This window comes from Babjeviella inositovora (genome assembly GCF_001661335.1).
Source record: "Babjeviella inositovora NRRL Y-12698 unplaced genomic scaffold BABINscaffold_6, whole genome shotgun sequence".
NCBI classification, from domain to species: domain Eukaryota; kingdom Fungi; phylum Ascomycota; class Pichiomycetes; order Serinales; genus Babjeviella; species Babjeviella inositovora.
The window spans coordinates 844545-860577 of record NW_017566843.1 but is presented as its reverse complement, the minus strand read 5'-3'; the positions used below and the strand labels follow the sequence as shown (position 1 = coordinate 860577).

General features: G+C 47.7%; 9 protein-coding genes across 9 annotated transcripts; 4 read left to right on the top strand and 5 right to left on the bottom strand.

Annotated features, from left to right (window-relative positions):
- Nucleotides 1-75: 75 nt before the first annotated feature.
- On the bottom strand, nt 76-1631 carry TIM44 (protein translocase subunit). Its single transcript, XM_019128956.1, has one exon. It carries the CDS (start codon nt 1335-1337, stop codon nt 99-101), a length of 1239 nt encoding a protein of 412 aa, XP_018985388.1. The 5' UTR covers nt 1338-1631; the 3' UTR covers nt 76-98.
- Nucleotides 1632-2384: 753 nt separating this feature from the next.
- On the bottom strand, nt 2385-4284 carry SEC2 (guanine nucleotide exchange factor). Its single transcript, XM_019128955.1, has one exon. It carries the CDS (start codon nt 3978-3980, stop codon nt 2574-2576), a length of 1407 nt encoding a protein of 468 aa, XP_018985387.1. The 5' UTR covers nt 3981-4284; the 3' UTR covers nt 2385-2573.
- Nucleotides 4285-5330: 1046 nt separating this feature from the next.
- BABINDRAFT_171571 (casein kinase II subunit alpha/alpha') lies at nt 5331-6359 on the top strand (the record flags this gene model as incomplete). The annotated part of the gene is made up of 1 exon (XM_019130823.1): nt 5331-6359. One exon carries the CDS (start codon nt 5331-5333, stop codon nt 6357-6359), a length of 1029 nt encoding a protein of 342 aa, XP_018985386.1.
- A 455-nt stretch (nt 6360-6814) lies between these two features.
- On the bottom strand, nt 6815-8245 carry BABINDRAFT_167150 (uncharacterized protein; the record flags this gene model as incomplete). The annotated part of the gene is made up of 4 exons (XM_019130492.1): nt 6815-7875; nt 7929-7986; nt 8049-8097; nt 8226-8245. The coding sequence occupies 4 exons, from the start codon at nt 8243-8245 to the stop codon at nt 6815-6817; spliced, it is 1188 nt and encodes a 395-aa protein (XP_018985385.1).
- An 809-nt stretch (nt 8246-9054) lies between these two features.
- BABINDRAFT_8231 (uncharacterized protein) lies at nt 9055-10248 on the top strand (the record flags this gene model as incomplete). Its single annotated transcript, XM_019132760.1, has 1 exon — nt 9055-10248. One exon carries the CDS (start codon nt 9055-9057, stop codon nt 10246-10248), a length of 1194 nt encoding a protein of 397 aa, XP_018985384.1.
- A 1280-nt stretch (nt 10249-11528) lies between these two features.
- Nucleotides 11529-12422, top strand: POR1 (porin; the record flags this gene model as incomplete). The annotated part of the gene is made up of 1 exon (XM_019130491.1): nt 11529-12422. The coding sequence occupies one exon, from the start codon at nt 11529-11531 to the stop codon at nt 12420-12422; it is 894 nt and encodes a 297-aa protein (XP_018985383.1).
- BABINDRAFT_139269 (uncharacterized protein) lies at nt 12017-12784 on the bottom strand. Its single transcript, XM_019127123.1, has 2 exons — nt 12401-12784; nt 12017-12094 (listed from the first exon to the last, which is right to left on the bottom strand). Exon 1 carries the CDS (start codon nt 12684-12686, stop codon nt 12432-12434), a length of 255 nt encoding a protein of 84 aa, XP_018985382.1. The 5' UTR covers nt 12687-12784; the 3' UTR covers nt 12017-12094; nt 12401-12431.
- A 789-nt stretch (nt 12785-13573) lies between these two features.
- Nucleotides 13574-14809, top strand: TAZ1 (lysophosphatidylcholine acyltransferase; the record flags this gene model as incomplete). The annotated part of the gene is made up of 1 exon (XM_019130822.1): nt 13574-14809. One exon carries the CDS (start codon nt 13574-13576, stop codon nt 14807-14809), a length of 1236 nt encoding a protein of 411 aa, XP_018985381.1.
- Nucleotides 14810-14984: 175 nt separating this feature from the next.
- On the bottom strand, nt 14985-15986 carry BABINDRAFT_161693 (uncharacterized protein). Its single transcript, XM_019128954.1, has one exon. The coding sequence runs from the start codon at nt 15911-15913 to the stop codon at nt 15200-15202; it is 714 nt and encodes a 237-aa protein (XP_018985380.1). The 5' UTR covers nt 15914-15986; the 3' UTR covers nt 14985-15199.
- Between the last annotated feature and the right edge of the window lie 47 nt (nt 15987-16033).

Here is a 16033-nt window from a genome sequence, read left to right as displayed (position 1 = left end):
CTATATTCTGAAAGATCTGGCCAGTGATACCTGGTTTTTATTTGACACTCCTACGTTCACTCACTATATACATTTATTCCATACTCATTAAACATTACTTAGGTGAACTGTCTAGAGCCACCCCTAACAAACTCCATAATCTTCCACCCACCGGTCTCCGGGTTGTCCAACTCCTCCGGGATTCTGGTCAACACCATGGCGTAGGTGCTCAACTGAATGTTTCCCAAGGTTCCCGCGGCGATCTCGCCGGTCTTGGCGTTTCTGTATAAGGCAACCTCCTGGGCTCTGCATGACACCACAACCACCGGCACATTGTTAGGCGGAAGGAGCTTGGCGGACATGATGTCGATCCCTCTGATGTCCAAGATCCTACTGTCAGAGAACAAGCCTTGCTCAGTAAACTGCTTGGTCTGTGCTTGCCAAATATTGAACGGCGCCTCACTCAACCACTCCTTCAACACCTTCTCGTCGTTTTTGACGTAAGAATCCAAAATTTCCGGAATGATGTAGTTACGCAAGTGCTCCTGAAATCCGTTCATGGTAAAGGTTGGGTCCATCTCCTTGAACTGTCTATACACACGTGCAGTCTCGGTCTCGGAGAAGAAGCCCCCAACCTTCTCCCCGACGGTTCTGACAAGCGAGATTAGCCCGTTCTCAGACTCGTCCCACTTCATCTTGGTATCCGCCACAAATCTCCCGACGGGTGTCTGGACCTTGTACGCCTCCCACTTTTCGCTGGTAGATGGCCCGTCCGGCTTGATATCCGTGGCGACCAACGCGTTACCGGCTTCTTCGTTCGCCTTGACGATACGCTTGTAGTTTTCCTTCAACTCTGTTTCCTTGTATCTTTCTCTTTGTTCCTTGGTAACGAACCCACCGTATGCGGTGGAAGACCCATCATCGATAACCTCAGACAAGTCTTTGTACGCCTGCGTCTGTCTGACCGGCTCCATGACTTTGTCCACGACTTCGGCGGTTTTGACGACGGTGGTTCTGGTAGCTTTACCCACCGGCGACTCCCATGCCTTCACAGCGGCGGATCCCACGGCCTCACCGGTCTTCTTGAGGACCTCACCCGCAGCGGAACGACCCTGCTGCGCCTTGTCGTACGCCTCTTTGGCCTTCTTAAACGAGTCAGACTCAGCCATACGTCCCGTTTCGTCGGATAACGCTTTCATGGAGTCCTTCAACTCGTTGGACTTCTTCACTTCCGTTTTGAACGTCTCGTAGAAGACCTGGAGCGGCGATTTAGGGCTCTGGGCGCGGGCAGCGGCGGACGCGTGGAAGGCACGGATTCCGCTGACGCGGGCGGCTCTGGTGATGTTAGTGCGGAGCATCGTATTTGATATTGAAAACAACAATGGTTGTATATGTACAAGTGTTTTTGTAGAGCTAAGCAGTGGAGCTGAGCAGTCATGATAGAATTTTTCAGCTCGCCGCCATCTCGGATATCCGGGCTGCGTAACCATCACGTGATACTATAGAGTTCAGAGCACGAGCGGGGCCGCACTTGGAGAGTGTAACGAAACGTTACCAGTTAGTGATAGAGAAATTTAATTTCTGCTATTGGATGGGAAGCGTTAACCTTGTAATTTAATCGTTTGCATTTGTTTCAGAGCAATGAGTGCGGGAGTGGTCCTCTGCTAGCGTATGGGTTACCACCGCGCTTAACAGACACATAGACATTATGGAAAGTTCCAGTGATACTCTGGTCTCTCGATATCTCTTTCTGCACGTGACCAGATTAGGACATTAACTTCCACCTATTACTGTATGAGTTTCTCTTTCCGAAGAATCCCTGGTGTAGGGTAGTGTAATTTAAATGGGTTTATTACTACTTTCTGAGTCAAATATTTATTAACCTTTTTATGTCAGATGTTTATGAACTTTTGTATGTCAAGTGATTATTAACCTTTTTGGGTGTACAGTGCGGTAGGTGTCGGAACTCAATATTTCCCAATTATTAGTAGTCTGATAGAGATCGATACAATATACGTTAACAGCTGATAGAAATAGGACAGCTTATAAAAACGGATGAAAATGAAACCACACTGATTATCATTGTGCACCTGGTGTGTATTTAATATCGATATCCGAGTGTTGGACCATTTATGGCGCTATGAGAACGTGCCAGAGTGCCTGCATATAACTCTTCGCCCATTTAATCAAAGACTTGGATGGTATACTTTTTACTAGTATACCCTGTTTTGGCGTGAAAAGACCCAAAGACTCGTAATCCATCAAGTTGGGTGCTGTAAATGTCTTGTCAATAAAGCTGACGGAAAGCTTGCCGGTCACACGTCCGTGTCCTCACCGGTCCTCGGCTGGTTTCCAATGTTTACGAGGAATACCACTTCTAGGGATATTACTTTACTAGCCCCTAATCGCCATCCAACCTAAACCAAGCCCCTCAGTTTGTGTTCCATCAAGAATACAAGTAATGTGAAACAGGCATAATTCAGCTGGGTGAGCAATGAGAATAACTCCCAGACATTAATTACTTCAGCAAAGCAAGCGTATCTATTTAAGCTACATCTTTCGCGTATAAATGCCATGTTAGCCACTATTCCCTCCTATGGCTTCGGATACAACCTCCGCAAGTGTGTCATCAAGTCCTCATCGCTGAGCAGAATGACATTCTCGCCGTTATCCCAGATACCAGCCCTCGCCCAGAGCATCTTGGCGCGGAGCTTCAACAACATCACGTAGCACTTGCGGTAGCTGTTCTCGACATCGTCCTTGTTACGGAAGCTCACCACTACACCCTTGGAGATCAGGCGCACGGTCGAGAAGAACTCGCACACTGCGCGGATACGCCCGAGGCAGTATTGACACATCGGGTAGGTCTCCTCAGTCTTCTGGGGGACAATACGGAGGTAGTACAAGCGCGAGTGCTCCAAAACGTCGTTGCGTGACTCACCGCAGAAGGCACAGTGCTCCTTGGTGGCAATGGGCGGCGAATCCTTGGGGTACAGGTACATGTTGGTGGTGACGTACTCGGTATCAGCCTCGGCGATGGTGCTTTTCTTGGAAAAGTTGTGGCGGTAGGTCTCATTGATACCGGAGATGGGCTCGATGATAACGTTACCATCCGCAAGGTGCTTGATGAACGTCTTGCGCGTGAAGAACGACACCTTCGGCGCCGCCGCAAGGTTCAACGTGGCCTCCACATCCTGCTTGTAAATGCGGTTGAAGTAGATGGACGTATTCAAGCCGGAGAGCTCATACACAAAGCCAGGATCAGAAATCATTGTAACGAACCACTTGAAGTCGTCATAGCCGGGGAGATCAAAGCGAACGCCACGGAGTAACGGTGCGTATATCGCGGTATGGTGCGTGGCTTTGTGCGCGTCATCGTCCTGGACGTTGCGAATCGACATGACAGAATTCCGGTTTGACGGGCCCTCGGGCCGTGTCTCAGGCCGCGGCTCGTCCTCCTCTGCCACCGAGAGCCGCGATACCAGTGCAAGATGCACGTTGGACCCCGAGAGGTTCAGGATCGACTCATCCTCCATACGCCGGAATGTATCCTTCAAGTCCGATAGCTGCGACTCGAGCATCTCAATGTAGTCCTTCTTATTATCCATGTCTTGCGTCAAGCGCGTGTTGCGCACCTGGTAGTCGTACGCCTCACGCCGCGCGTCCGAGACCATCGCGTTGGCCTCGCTGAAGAGCGACTCGCTGAGATCCTGAATCTCCTTGCGCAATCCGTTACACTCAGTGTCAGCCGTATGACGCAACTGTCGCTCCTTTGCGAGCTGTATGTTCAACTGCGCAATTTCAGCAGTGAGATGGGTGGTTGCGTCCGCGCCCATTGCCACTGTGAGCTGTTGTTTGTACTCTGTGAGAGAGGTCTGTAAGGCGGCTTCCAGCGCTGTCGAGCGCTCTAGCTTTTGTGTAAGGCTCTCCACGAGCGAAGCAAGATCTGCCGAATCCTTAAGCGGAGAACCCTCAAGCGGAGCGAGTTGGGTATCGGTCATCAGGTTTAGTGTGTGGTTCGTGATGGCGTTGTTCAAACCTAGTTGGGACGCTGGGCAGCTCAATCGAGGTACAGGATCAGGTGATCAATTGTTGCTCGAGTGTTCAAATGTAGTTGAAGAAATGATTCAATGGCGGCCTTTGTGTGAATTCGGCAAGCTTTGTTTGGACTGTTAATCTTGAATGACTGATGACAAACGGAACCGCACGGTCTCAAAACAAAGTGTTGATATAGAAACAGTGGCCAAAGCTTTGTATTGGTAACAACAAGATAGCAACTGGGACGATGTTGGTGACCAAAACCACCTTCGTGTTTTAGTCAGCTTTTTTTAATAGCCGCTTTGGTGAGTCTCAGCTGGTGATAAGGCGGGTTTGAGCACGACCGCTCACGTGCACGTGTCACATTGGTGGTCCAGGCGTGCGGCTTAGCCGGCCTTTCAGTGGTACATTACTGTTAGAATAGGATATACGATTCCTACCCGAAATAATTGGGATAATCTCTTGATTACTAATGTAATTATTAATTGGTCTATCTGTATGTATGTTATGGTGTAAAATCAGTATAATAAATGGTATAACTGCGTTTATTGGCGACCAATTCGGACAACGGCATATACCTTGATTATAGGCACGGCTATAAAAGGTTTCCGGTCGCCGAAATCAAAAAATGTTCAAGGATCATTTTGGAATCCGTTAAGGGTCGCACAGCGGAAATCTTGTCTCATAGTTCATGAAGCAACAAATCACGGGAAAACGTGCTCCACAAAATTTCCTAAATATTGTGCTACACAGTTAGCTGATCCTATTGTTCGAGCGATAACTGCATTTCCTATAGTTCTAATGAAAGGAAAAAAAAAATAAAGGTTTCATATTTTCGGCGAAAATGCTGCCAATTCCATTTTCCAGGAGAATTTTTACCCTTCAAGATTTTTAGCGAGAATGGCCAACGTAATATATTGGGGGCACTCATCTTCCATGGTACTGGCATTCGCATGAACTTCGGTTTCAGATTTGAAGGGTGGTATGACTTATAACTCTAATTATCAACTATTTGCATACAATGTAATAATTAAAATAAACCGCCGATTGGTTTCCTATCATGTTAAATCTATTAGTCCATTTCTGTCGATCCCCAAGCCTTATGCCTGGTGACGCAGCAAAGCCACGCTGGCCACATATGCAGGCGAATGGTATTTTAGTCAAACCACCCCCACCTGTACAAACTTTTCTTCTGATGCTTCATGCAGCCGTCTATTTTCATCGCGCAGCCCGCTTACACTTGACATCGAGCTATGGTTTTCCTTCAGCCAGTCACCATTCTTAGTTCCCTTTTCCTTTCGTTTTTGTTGTTCATGTCCGTTGCCAGCTCCGTAGTCATCACCCAGTCACGAGTCTACGCGGACGCGCTTTCCCACCACCCCAAGAGCTACTGGGACTACGAAAACAACATGCTCAAGTGGTGGCCTCAGGACAGCTACCAGCTCATCTCGAAGATCGGGCGTGGCAAGTACTCGGACGTGTTTCTCGGCACGGACGTGACGTCCAAAGACCAGCGCAAATGCGTGATCAAGGTGTTGAAGCCGATCAAGAAGAGTAGGATTAAACGCGAGATCTCCATCTTGCGCAACATTTCGGGGCAGGACGCGAATGTCATCGAGATCCTCGACACTGTGCGCGATCCGCAGTCCAATACTCGTGCACTTGTGTTCGAGTACGTCAACAACACCGACTTTCGCACCTTATACCCCACCTTCACCGACTTTGACATCCGCTTTTATATGTACGAGTTGCTCAAAGCACTCGACTTTGCGCACTCGCAGGGCATCATGCATCGTGACGTCAAGCCGCACAACGTGATGATTGACCACCCGAATCGTGTGTTGAAGCTCATCGACTGGGGCTTGGCCGAGTACTACCATCCCAAGATGGACTACAACGTACGTGTTGCGTCGCGCTACTTCAAAGGCCCCGAGTTGCTCGTGGGCTACCGCTATTACGACTACTCACTCGACATGTGGTCGCTAGGTGCAATGCTTGCATCCATGGTGTTCTTGAAGGAGCCGTTCTTTTACGGTAAGTCTAACCCTGACCAACTTATCAAGATCGCCTGTGTGTTGGGAACTGACGGCTTGGACGCGTATTTGGACAAGTACAACATTACACTTCCCCTGGAGTATGACGGGTTAATTGGAGTGCATGCCAGAAGACCCTGGAAGCGCTTTGTCGACGAGAAGAATCAGCATTTGGTGAGCGACGACGTCTTGGACTTTTTGGATAAGGTCTTGCGGTATGACCATATGGACCGGTTGACCGCCAAGGAGGCCATGCAGCATGACTACTTCAGGCCGGTGCGAGAGCAAGATGTTGCCAATTTGATATAAGCCAGTGTCGCGCACATAGCGCGGGGGCGAATGTTTGAATGCACCGATAATCGATAGTGCTGTACCCTGTATGGGATTAAGGGCAGGTATAAATATACTTGTTTATTGAATTTTGATGCAACGTGATTGATATCCAAAGATTGTGAACTGGAAACGGCGAAATTTAAGGCGTATGGTATTATGGCTAGTATAGGTGAAATCTACAGGATCCGAAATTAGGTAGTACAGAATAAGGATGATTGATAGCGAAAGGTTAGTAAAACAGCATATTAGTCCTAACTCGGACGAATTGTGTTAGGGAGCTTTCACATACTATGTCGGGTATCTATGGTATTTCCCTCCAAAGGTTAGTTCTAGAGAACTCAGATGTTTTCAAGCCTTTAACGCCTTTACTGGTAGAAATATACTCTAAAGACTTGAATATGGCCACACCACCATCCTAGAAACCACATTCTTCATACATCGCCCCAGTCAATTTTCTGGTAAACTTCAAGTAACTCCTCGTTCGCATACACAATTAGCACGCTTAGCATATTCATTCTTGACATTTTGATTCTTCTGGCGTTTGCAGAGCTCGCCTTTGGATTCAATCGACAATTGACCGGATAAACGCACCTCCTGTAGATCTTCATCATGGCTAGTAGTAAATGTAAATGGTAATAGATAACCGAATATCCCATCTCTGAGGGGATCTTAGTGGAACAAGCAGTACTAGCACCTTTCAGCATCGACACATCATATTCAAAGTTCATATTCACAAATTTCAGTCGCTCGTTTCTTAACGATCTTGCACGTTGTTCAAAAGTGGAGTAAAACACGTTCTTGGCGTAAGTATTGTGCAAAAAAGGAGCCTGTACATCACTTGTCTTTTCGATCTCTGTGTGGAGTAACATTTCAAGCCTGGTACTGATCTCGCAAACTTCCTTGGTGAGGATCTCTTCGTTTTGTCGCTCATCCAAGAGTAGTCTCTCCATAATTACTGCGTACAAGTTAATGGAATATTGGAGCTTCTTGGTTGTAACTTTGGAGAGGTCGCGATTTCCTCTGAACGGATTTAGGATAAGTTCTTGGAGTTCCAACCGGATGGGGGATAATTCCAACTCTCTGCATGACTGATCTTCCAACAAGGATTCCTTTGGAAGGTTTTTGAAAACCTTGAGAATACACCTTGCGATCTCTATTCGGTGCAGCAAAATGGCATCATACTTTCCATGGCTACTGGAGGACAAACGTTTATGGGACAGAAGCTTTCCAACGTAGTTAAAAACTCTCACTAAACCAGCGAGGCACAGAGGAGTGAGGGATTTCAAGTGGGGTTTCACCTTTTCTATGTCAAACTGATGGATAGTAGAGACATCGTCTACACTAATCTTTATTTCTTGGAGAGACTGGATTACGTAGGCTGGAAGAGCTATCTGGGTTTTCTTTGGTGTGAAGCTAAGCGTTACGATTAAGGATTTCTTTGGTAGTGGGGCCGTGGACTTTTTTAGCTCTTTGTAAATTTCGCCCACGAAGGCTAGTATTGTTAGTTCCATTCAATACTAGAAGTTCTCGTGATAAATAACGTACCGTCCAAGGAATACCTGTTGCCATGTAATGTATTTCTGGTTCTAATAAGTGATATTGCCTCGAAAGTGTATTAGTATGTGTCTAAGAGACGTCTGCGAAACTCCAGGGAGTATAACTTACAATGGCCAAATCGAGCAGCAGGTTGATTCTGTCCGGGGTTGGCATATGGCTAATGTATTAGAAATTAAAAGGCAGAGGGTATGTCCAGGAAAATACCTAATATCGATAGAGTAGGGTAAAAAAAATGCGTGGTTGAAGCACAACTCAATCAAGACTGGAACGCAAAAAGGCCCGTACCTTCCACCTACAACATTCATGGTGTTGTGCCTCCAAGATTAATTGGAAAGCACCCGTTCTGGCGGCTACGGCTATACTCTCCTAAAGTACCAGATAACCGCAGGGCCATATATTCCCTTGAACAGAATTATTAAAAGAAAAAAAAACCTCCCCCCCCTAACATCCGTCTACGGTATATACCCTACTTGCCATCGTATAGTTCCTAGCCGGAGATAGCGCGACTCGTATGCTGGAAATAAGACTCGTGCAATATGGAAAACGCGGGGTTGCAACGGTCCTAGTTAGGCGGCTCGTATTACGATTGCAGCCAAGAAAGCTGCACGCTAGTGATGCGGTGAAATGTGGATAATCTTAGGCCATCCTGAATTGAAGCAAGTCGAAAATACTGCATGTGAATGACGACGTAAGATAAGCAATAAAAATGAAATCAAAGCTAGATATTCAAGGGATATCCAGTATTACTTTTTTGGACTGACATCCGGTACGATTTGAGACTCCGCTCTTACCTGGCGGTAATCTCCGATATGTGCGCGGGTACAAAACACTTATGTCCGAGATGTCACTACAGCCCCCACGAGTCTGTACACATCTATTACATGAACCCGCACGACTACGCGGAAGCAATTTCGCAGTGGCAACGGCAAAGAATTCAAGAAGTATTAAATATACTACGGATCAAAGATGACTAATGCTGTGGTATATATAGCACATACTTGCAGGATTTCTCCACAAACGTTCAGAGTCTGCCTTTCTAAACCTCAAAGTTATCCGTTGATCTAAGTCTTATCTTGAGCAAATTATTCCAAGTTAGGAGATTTCACCTTTTATAATGCTTGAATTTGAACAATATTTTTCGGCCCAAGTCTTTTTCATCATTCTCAGGGAAACGTTAGAGTCGGTCATCATCATCTCGGTGTTGCTAGCCTTCATTGACCAGTCCTTCCAAACCACGGCCGATGCCATTAAAACCCCGACAAACACCAACCCTCTTATCCCTAATAAACAGTCTGAAACTGGCCCTCTCTCTGCCAACACTTCATCCAGTTTAGCCTCCAAGTTCAAGACTGAGATCATCTTAGGGGCCATTGCAGGCCTATCAGTATGCTTCATGATTGGGGCACTTATCATTTACCTCTTCTACAGAGTCTCTGTTGATTACTGGTCCTTAACTGAGCATTACTGGGAAGGGATCTTTTCCATTATTGCGGCCATCATCATCAGTGTCATGGGCTTTGGTATGTTACGTGTCGAGCGGTGGAAGGGAAAGTGGGAACACAAGCTCCGCTCATCGGTGAATCCCCAGTGGCTATTTGACGAGAATCAGATCTCCTGGGCCAAAAGGCACACCATGTTCATTCTTCCTTTCATCACCACCTTGCGTGAAGGGCTTGAAGCGGTAGTGTTTGTGGGAGGGGTTGGAATGTCTGATCCCCTCACCACCTTACCGTTATCCTTTTTACTAGCCTTACTTCTTGGTTTATCGATCGGTGTGGTGATCTACAAGTTTGGGACCACCGTTCATTTGAAATACTTTCTCGTCTCCTCCACGTGTCTTCTCTATTTGGTGGCAGCCGGGTTGTTCAGCAAGGGCATCTGGCAGTTCGAGTTGCAGCGCTACATTAATTTGTGCAACGGTCAGGATATGAGTGAGGTGGGTTCGGGTCCTGGCTCGTATGACATCACAAACTCGGTGTGGCACGTAAACTGTTGTAACGGTGAGATTGACGGCGGATGGATGATGTTCACTGCTATTTTTGGGTGGACCAATAGTGCGACATATGGGAGCGTATCGGGGTACATCGTATACTGGTTAGTGATCGTTGGAGTGGTCTACAGGAAGTACTCACTTGAACGTACGGCTACTGAGGGGAGATACCAGACGGTTTCGGACCAACCACAAGCGGAAGGAAGCTCCTCTGGAGTGCGTGCCTCGCTGGGTGGCTCCGCTTTGGTATCTATCCAGGAGGAAGTACAAAGCGACGCTAGAATCTCTGTTGACAGTCGCACGCTCTTGCTTGAATAATCTGAGTCTGCTGTGTGCAAGTCACCACTATTGAGAAACTGTTCTGGTGGGATATGTCAGAAAGACCGAAGGAACCATTGGGGTCAGTGTTATTTTAACTTGATGTTGTATAAAAGTGGTTGTCGCTTCTTTACGATGATTCCTCCGCCCAAATCTTACGGGAAGGAGTAATGTTCTAAAAGCAAAGTCTACGTAGCAGAGTGGAGGATTCACAAGCTGTGATTCCTGATCCCAGTCTCGGTGCACTAAAGGTTACACGAATCCTGAAATTCCCTGTATAAATTATATGCACAGAGTACCATAAAAGAGAAAGTCGTTGATATCCGAATGCAGCCTTGAAGTATGGCTCTATGTCGTAAAACCAATGGCTAGTTGGGCTATCTGACCAACGCGTTAAGTAATGGTTACTACTAAAACTTTTGGCAATAATATTAACTTACCCTAATGAATTAGTAGCATTTCTACCCCTCATTGGGAATTATGAAGGCTCCACCTTTATCGTTACCGCTAAAGTAAGGATTATAGACCCCCGTTAACTGTGGCACAGGCCACCCCTAGTCGCCCTTTCGCAAGCTGTAGTGTCAAGTCAATATTAATCATGCTAGGAACCCATCAATGGCTTCTAATGGCTGTTCCAATCACTCGGAGAACGATTTAACAGCTCCATGGAATCAACAACAACTAGCCTCGTTGTTGCAATACCCCGGCACACACACACACATATCTGCCGTTTATGCCCGAGAACCCTGTGCCACTTCCCCCACAGTGCCAAATAATATCCGACACGGTACTGGTGCTCTGCCTAGCAACGACCTTTGATTGTTGCTAAAACCTCCAGCTTTCTTCTTCACAGATTAATGCCGGAATAATCCCAAGCCATATGCCTCGCACACTCAAAACAAACCTGGCGTGACTCAGTATCTCAGTTAGGCTTTGATATATCTCAGTGACCATGTCCTGATCTCAAACCTTGTGCACTTACTGCCAAACTTTAGTACGTCACGTCATCTGCCAGGACGTACATCTCCGATCGGTCAGATATCACGCGTTTTGCACGTGCTACACGTGCCTGCTCAATTAATGTTGGGCTGCGGCGCCACCCCGGGGTCATTTCTTCCACAGTGTTCGGCAGCCAGTGGCGCACTGGATGAACCGTTTCTCGCAGAATTGCTTCCCGCTCGGCTTGTAAATATAAACGCGCACGTTGCTCCTTTTCGCCGTTCTTCGTCCACCTTTTTTCTTTTTTTTCTTCCTCAATTGTTAACCAGTTTACACACACAATGTCCGCCCAACCACAAATCATAGTCGTTCCAGCCCCAGCCTTGAGAACCCCACCTCCAGCCTACTCCGACATCGCCAAGCCAGCCAATGACTTGTTGAACAAGGACTTCTTCCACTTGTCCACCGCCGCTGTTGAAGTCAAGACCGTTACTCCAAACGGTGTTGCCTTCACTGCCAAGGGTAAGACCTTGAAGGATGAATCCATTGCCGCCAACATCGAAGCCAAGTTCTCCGACAAGGCCTCCGGCTTCACCTTGACCCAGGGTTGGAACAACGCCAACGTCTTGGACACCAAGTTGGAATTGGCTGAGCTTTTGGCTCCAGGCCTCAAGGGTGAGTTGATCACTTCTGTCATTCCAAACGGTGCCAGAAACGCCAAGTTGAACTTGTTCTTCAAGCAATCCAACGTCCACGGTAGAGCTTTCTTCGACTTGATCAAGCCAAAGGCCCTTGCGGACATTTCCGTTGGCCAGGAAGGCTTCACCGTTGGTGGTGAATTGGGCTATGACATTGCCTCCGCCAAGGTTGACAGATACTCCCTCGGTGTTGCTTACTCCAAGTTCGACTACACCGTCTCCGCCATTGCCTTCAACAACTTGTCCGTCTTTTCTGCCGCCTACTACCACAAGGTCTCCCCATTGGTTGAAGCCGGTGCTAAGGCCACCTGGGACTCTGTCAAGCAGGGTACTCCAAATGTCGAGTTCGCTGCGAAGTACAAGTTGGACAAGTCTGCCTTCGTGAAGGCCAAGTTCGCCGATTCTGGTGTCGCTGCCGTTTCCTACTCCCAGGCCTTAAGACCAGGTGTCACCTTGGGCTTGGGTTCGTCCTTCAACGCCTTGAAGTTGGCTGAGCCAGTCCACAAGTTGGGTGCCTCTTTGACCTTCACCGCTTAAGCGGTTCTCTTACCGCATTTCGTTTTCCCGTCTAGCACGATTCGTTACCAAGTATAAAATCAAAATTCTCGTAAAAATGTGTAGAGGCTGCCGTGGCCTAAGTGTCATATCTACTTCAATTGTATGGCATTGGCTTTTTACCGTCCCACGTGTTTCCTTATGGCGGGGAGGGCTTGGCGAGTATCTCTGTCCTTTACAAACCCGTTCGGCGTAAACACGATCGGTCAAAAGGCGAAGGCGGTGATTCATTGATTGGCATTCCATAGAAGGGTTTAGCCAATAGGCGTAAGGCTAATTGGCTTGAGCTTTGGTGTGTGATCTGGGTTCTGCAAGGACAAGGGATCTGCAGTAATGCACTATACGCAACAGTAAATACGTGAAAAGGGTGCCAACTAGCCAAACTTTACACCTAAAACTCGAAGAGCGTTGTTTTAAGGAACGAAAAAGACTTGAGCCAAGCCTTAAGCCCGTATTGAGATAAAGTTGGAGTCAGCACTTACATTCTGACATATGTCCACGCATGTGCATCTCAGATCTGCCACTAGACGACTTAGCGGATACGCGTTTTTCCGTTTCTCGGATTCTCGTGGACCGAATTTTTGAGGAATTGGTCTGGGCTTAAACGCCTTACACACAGCTATACGAGGTAAATGGGCCGAGTCCTCAAACCTGACATGCATATCTCCTGGTACCCAGACCACAATGGTGGATTCTTACGTACACGTTGTGGGAATGTGGGGCAACTCCGGAGTTTGCGAAATTAACGAAGCAACTTAGATGAGAAACGTGCTCAGCTCAGGTTGTCCGTATCCCTCGGAATCTTGAATTCGCACGTTTAGTATAATTGCAAGGGGGGTAGGCCCACGTTTCTCACTGGCTCGTGTTTGGACCCTAACCAAACGACTATCGACACAACCAAATGTGTCACCTCGCCATTCCCACGACTATACCCAACAGCCCCGGAGGTCATGGGCCGCCTGTCACGTGACATATATACTTTACGATACTATCGAGATTTCTACGTCATGAAAAAGAAATGAAAAATAAAAAAAAAGTTTCAGCCATGAGCTCTGATTGGCATAAACAGTGGTCGTTTCTGCTTCCACCAACACATCTAACCTAGCACGGGTGTAATAGCTGAGCCAGTCACCATGTCTTTCCCAGCGGTTCTCGAACGTGGTGATGAATTCCTCTCGCAGTATCCCAGAAACAGCAAGCTCTGGAACTACTTCTCCCAAGCCACGTGCTTATTTGCCGTTATTAGCTCCAAAGCTATCGCCAACTTGCTCTACAACCCCATGGTAGTGGGCTTAGACAAACTTGACCTCGCATTAGCGCGGTCTGAGGCAGAGAATCGAGGTTTGATCACCGTGATGAACCACATGTCCACGTGCGACGACCCGTTTTTGTGGGGGTGTTTGCCCTTGAAGTACTTCAAGGATATTGACACCATACGATGGGGATTAGCGGCCCATAACGTATGTTTCACATCTCCAGGTCTCTCCTACTTTTTCTCTCTAGGCAAGATTCTTTCCACTGAACGCTTTGGCTGCGGGCCATTCCAGGGTTCCATCGACGCCGGAATTCGCCTCTTGTGTCCGGAGGGAACCTTCCAGGAACAGTTTGTGCCTGATCCTCCTGCATCGCCCTCGCTTTTACGTCGTCTTTTAGCACACACGCGCATCCGAAAGTTGGATCCGATTCCGGTGATCGACCCCCAGACCCATTTCTACCGGCCGGACACCTTACCTTTCCGAAGATCCAAGCCATCGTGGATCCACGTATTTCCGGAGGCGTTTGTCCTCCAGTTGGAGCCGCCACACAACAACTCTATGCGGTACTTCCACTGGGGTGTCTCGCGGATGATCTTGGAGCCGACGCGCGCGCCAATTGTATTACCCATCTTCTCCCACGGGTTCGAGAAGCTTGTACCGGAAAAGGACGAAAACACACCGGCTCCAGAGCACTGGATCGACCGCATTTTCCCTAATCGTGGGGCCGAGATCAGAATCACGATTGGCGACCCTATCGACGACAAGGTCATCGAGAAGTACAGAGCCGAGTGGCGACGTTTGTGCCAAGAAAAGTATGACCGTGAAAACCCGCGCGACTTATCCACCTACTTGAAGGTTGGTAGTGTCGTTCAGGGCCTCAGATCGCAGGTGATGGCCGACGTCAGAGCACATGTTGCGGGGGTGCGCGCCTCACTCGGCTACTTCAAGCCGGAAGACCCGCGGTTGGGATCGCCGGAATTCTGGAAACGCTTCACCCTTAGTGAGGGTGCCAGTGACCCGGATATCAAGTTTATCGGTAAGAACTGGGCCATTAGACGGTTACAGGCCCACTTGGAGGAGAGTGAGTTGATGGCGAAGGTTGGCGGAGTTTAAGCATGCTGAGGGAAGCCTCATTTGGGTTTTCATCGGGTATTAGACGGGCCAGTACTGGAGCCTGACCCTTGTATATAGGTTTGTACATATCTGCTTGTAGTGAAGCTGAATTGCGAGTTGGCGTAACCACTGGGAACTTCTCAAGGCAGCTTAGTTACTATTTAGAAAAAAAAAATCCGATATTATTTGACATATAATCCGTTACAAGTGCTAATACTCCCCGGGACAACAAGCATATTAATTCTAATGTTTCATCACACAGGGGTTTGGAGCAAAGATATAACCTTTTCAAGAAGTTGCTACAAACTTGAATCCCCAGACGTCGGACTGGGTTTTAAACCTTGGTATGACAGTTTCAAGTTTGTAGCAACACGCAGTCCAAGTGACTTTCTACTCTAATAACTTCCCTTTCAACACTCCTCGAGCCTTTGCCAAAAACAAACTCAACTCCCGGTGGTGGTTGAATGCTGACTCCAAGCCGGAAATCGTCTCTGTGTCTAACTGGGGCGATGACTCGCTAATCTTGTAGCCTGCGTGCTCCTGGTCTTCAGACAAGTCCAAGCCAATCGACACCTCGCGCATATAATTGTCAGGGTCAATGTTCCACCACACAAACGTGATTATGTCATTCGCCAGCGCGTCAATCCGCATTGCCAAAACCGTTTCGAACGCGTACAACTCGTTGGGGTTCTGCAAACTCTGCTGCTTGAGAAACGTTTTCGTTTTCAGCAACATCTCGCTCTTCACCCGGATGGAGGTGTTAATTTCGCTAATCTGCGCTAGCAACTTCTGCTTCAAGTCTGCGAGCTTAGTCTGGTTGGAGGCAAGCGTTTCAATTTTAAGCCTGGAGGTATTGAGGTCCGCGAGGTCCTGAGTGTAGTTAGCGCGTACAACACCATCGTCTTCCTTCAACTTGTTGATCGCGCCGAGGAGCCGTGTCTGTTGTGTTTTCAAATCATTTAGTCTCAACTGGTAGTCGTTTTTCAGGTTTAAGAGCGCTGTGGACTGCATGTGGAGGCGGGCCTCAAACGTCTCTGTAAACGCACTAAGCCGCTGCTTCAACAGCTCAAACAGCTCAAACTCGTCAAGGGGGGTGTGCGACATGGTAGAATGGGTAGTGGATTGTACGTAGGAGAATTAGTATTTGATAGTTGTGGCGTTAGAGATGGAGGGGAAGGGTGGAAAGGGTTGTACATGGTGAGGCTAAAATGTAAACAATGTTTA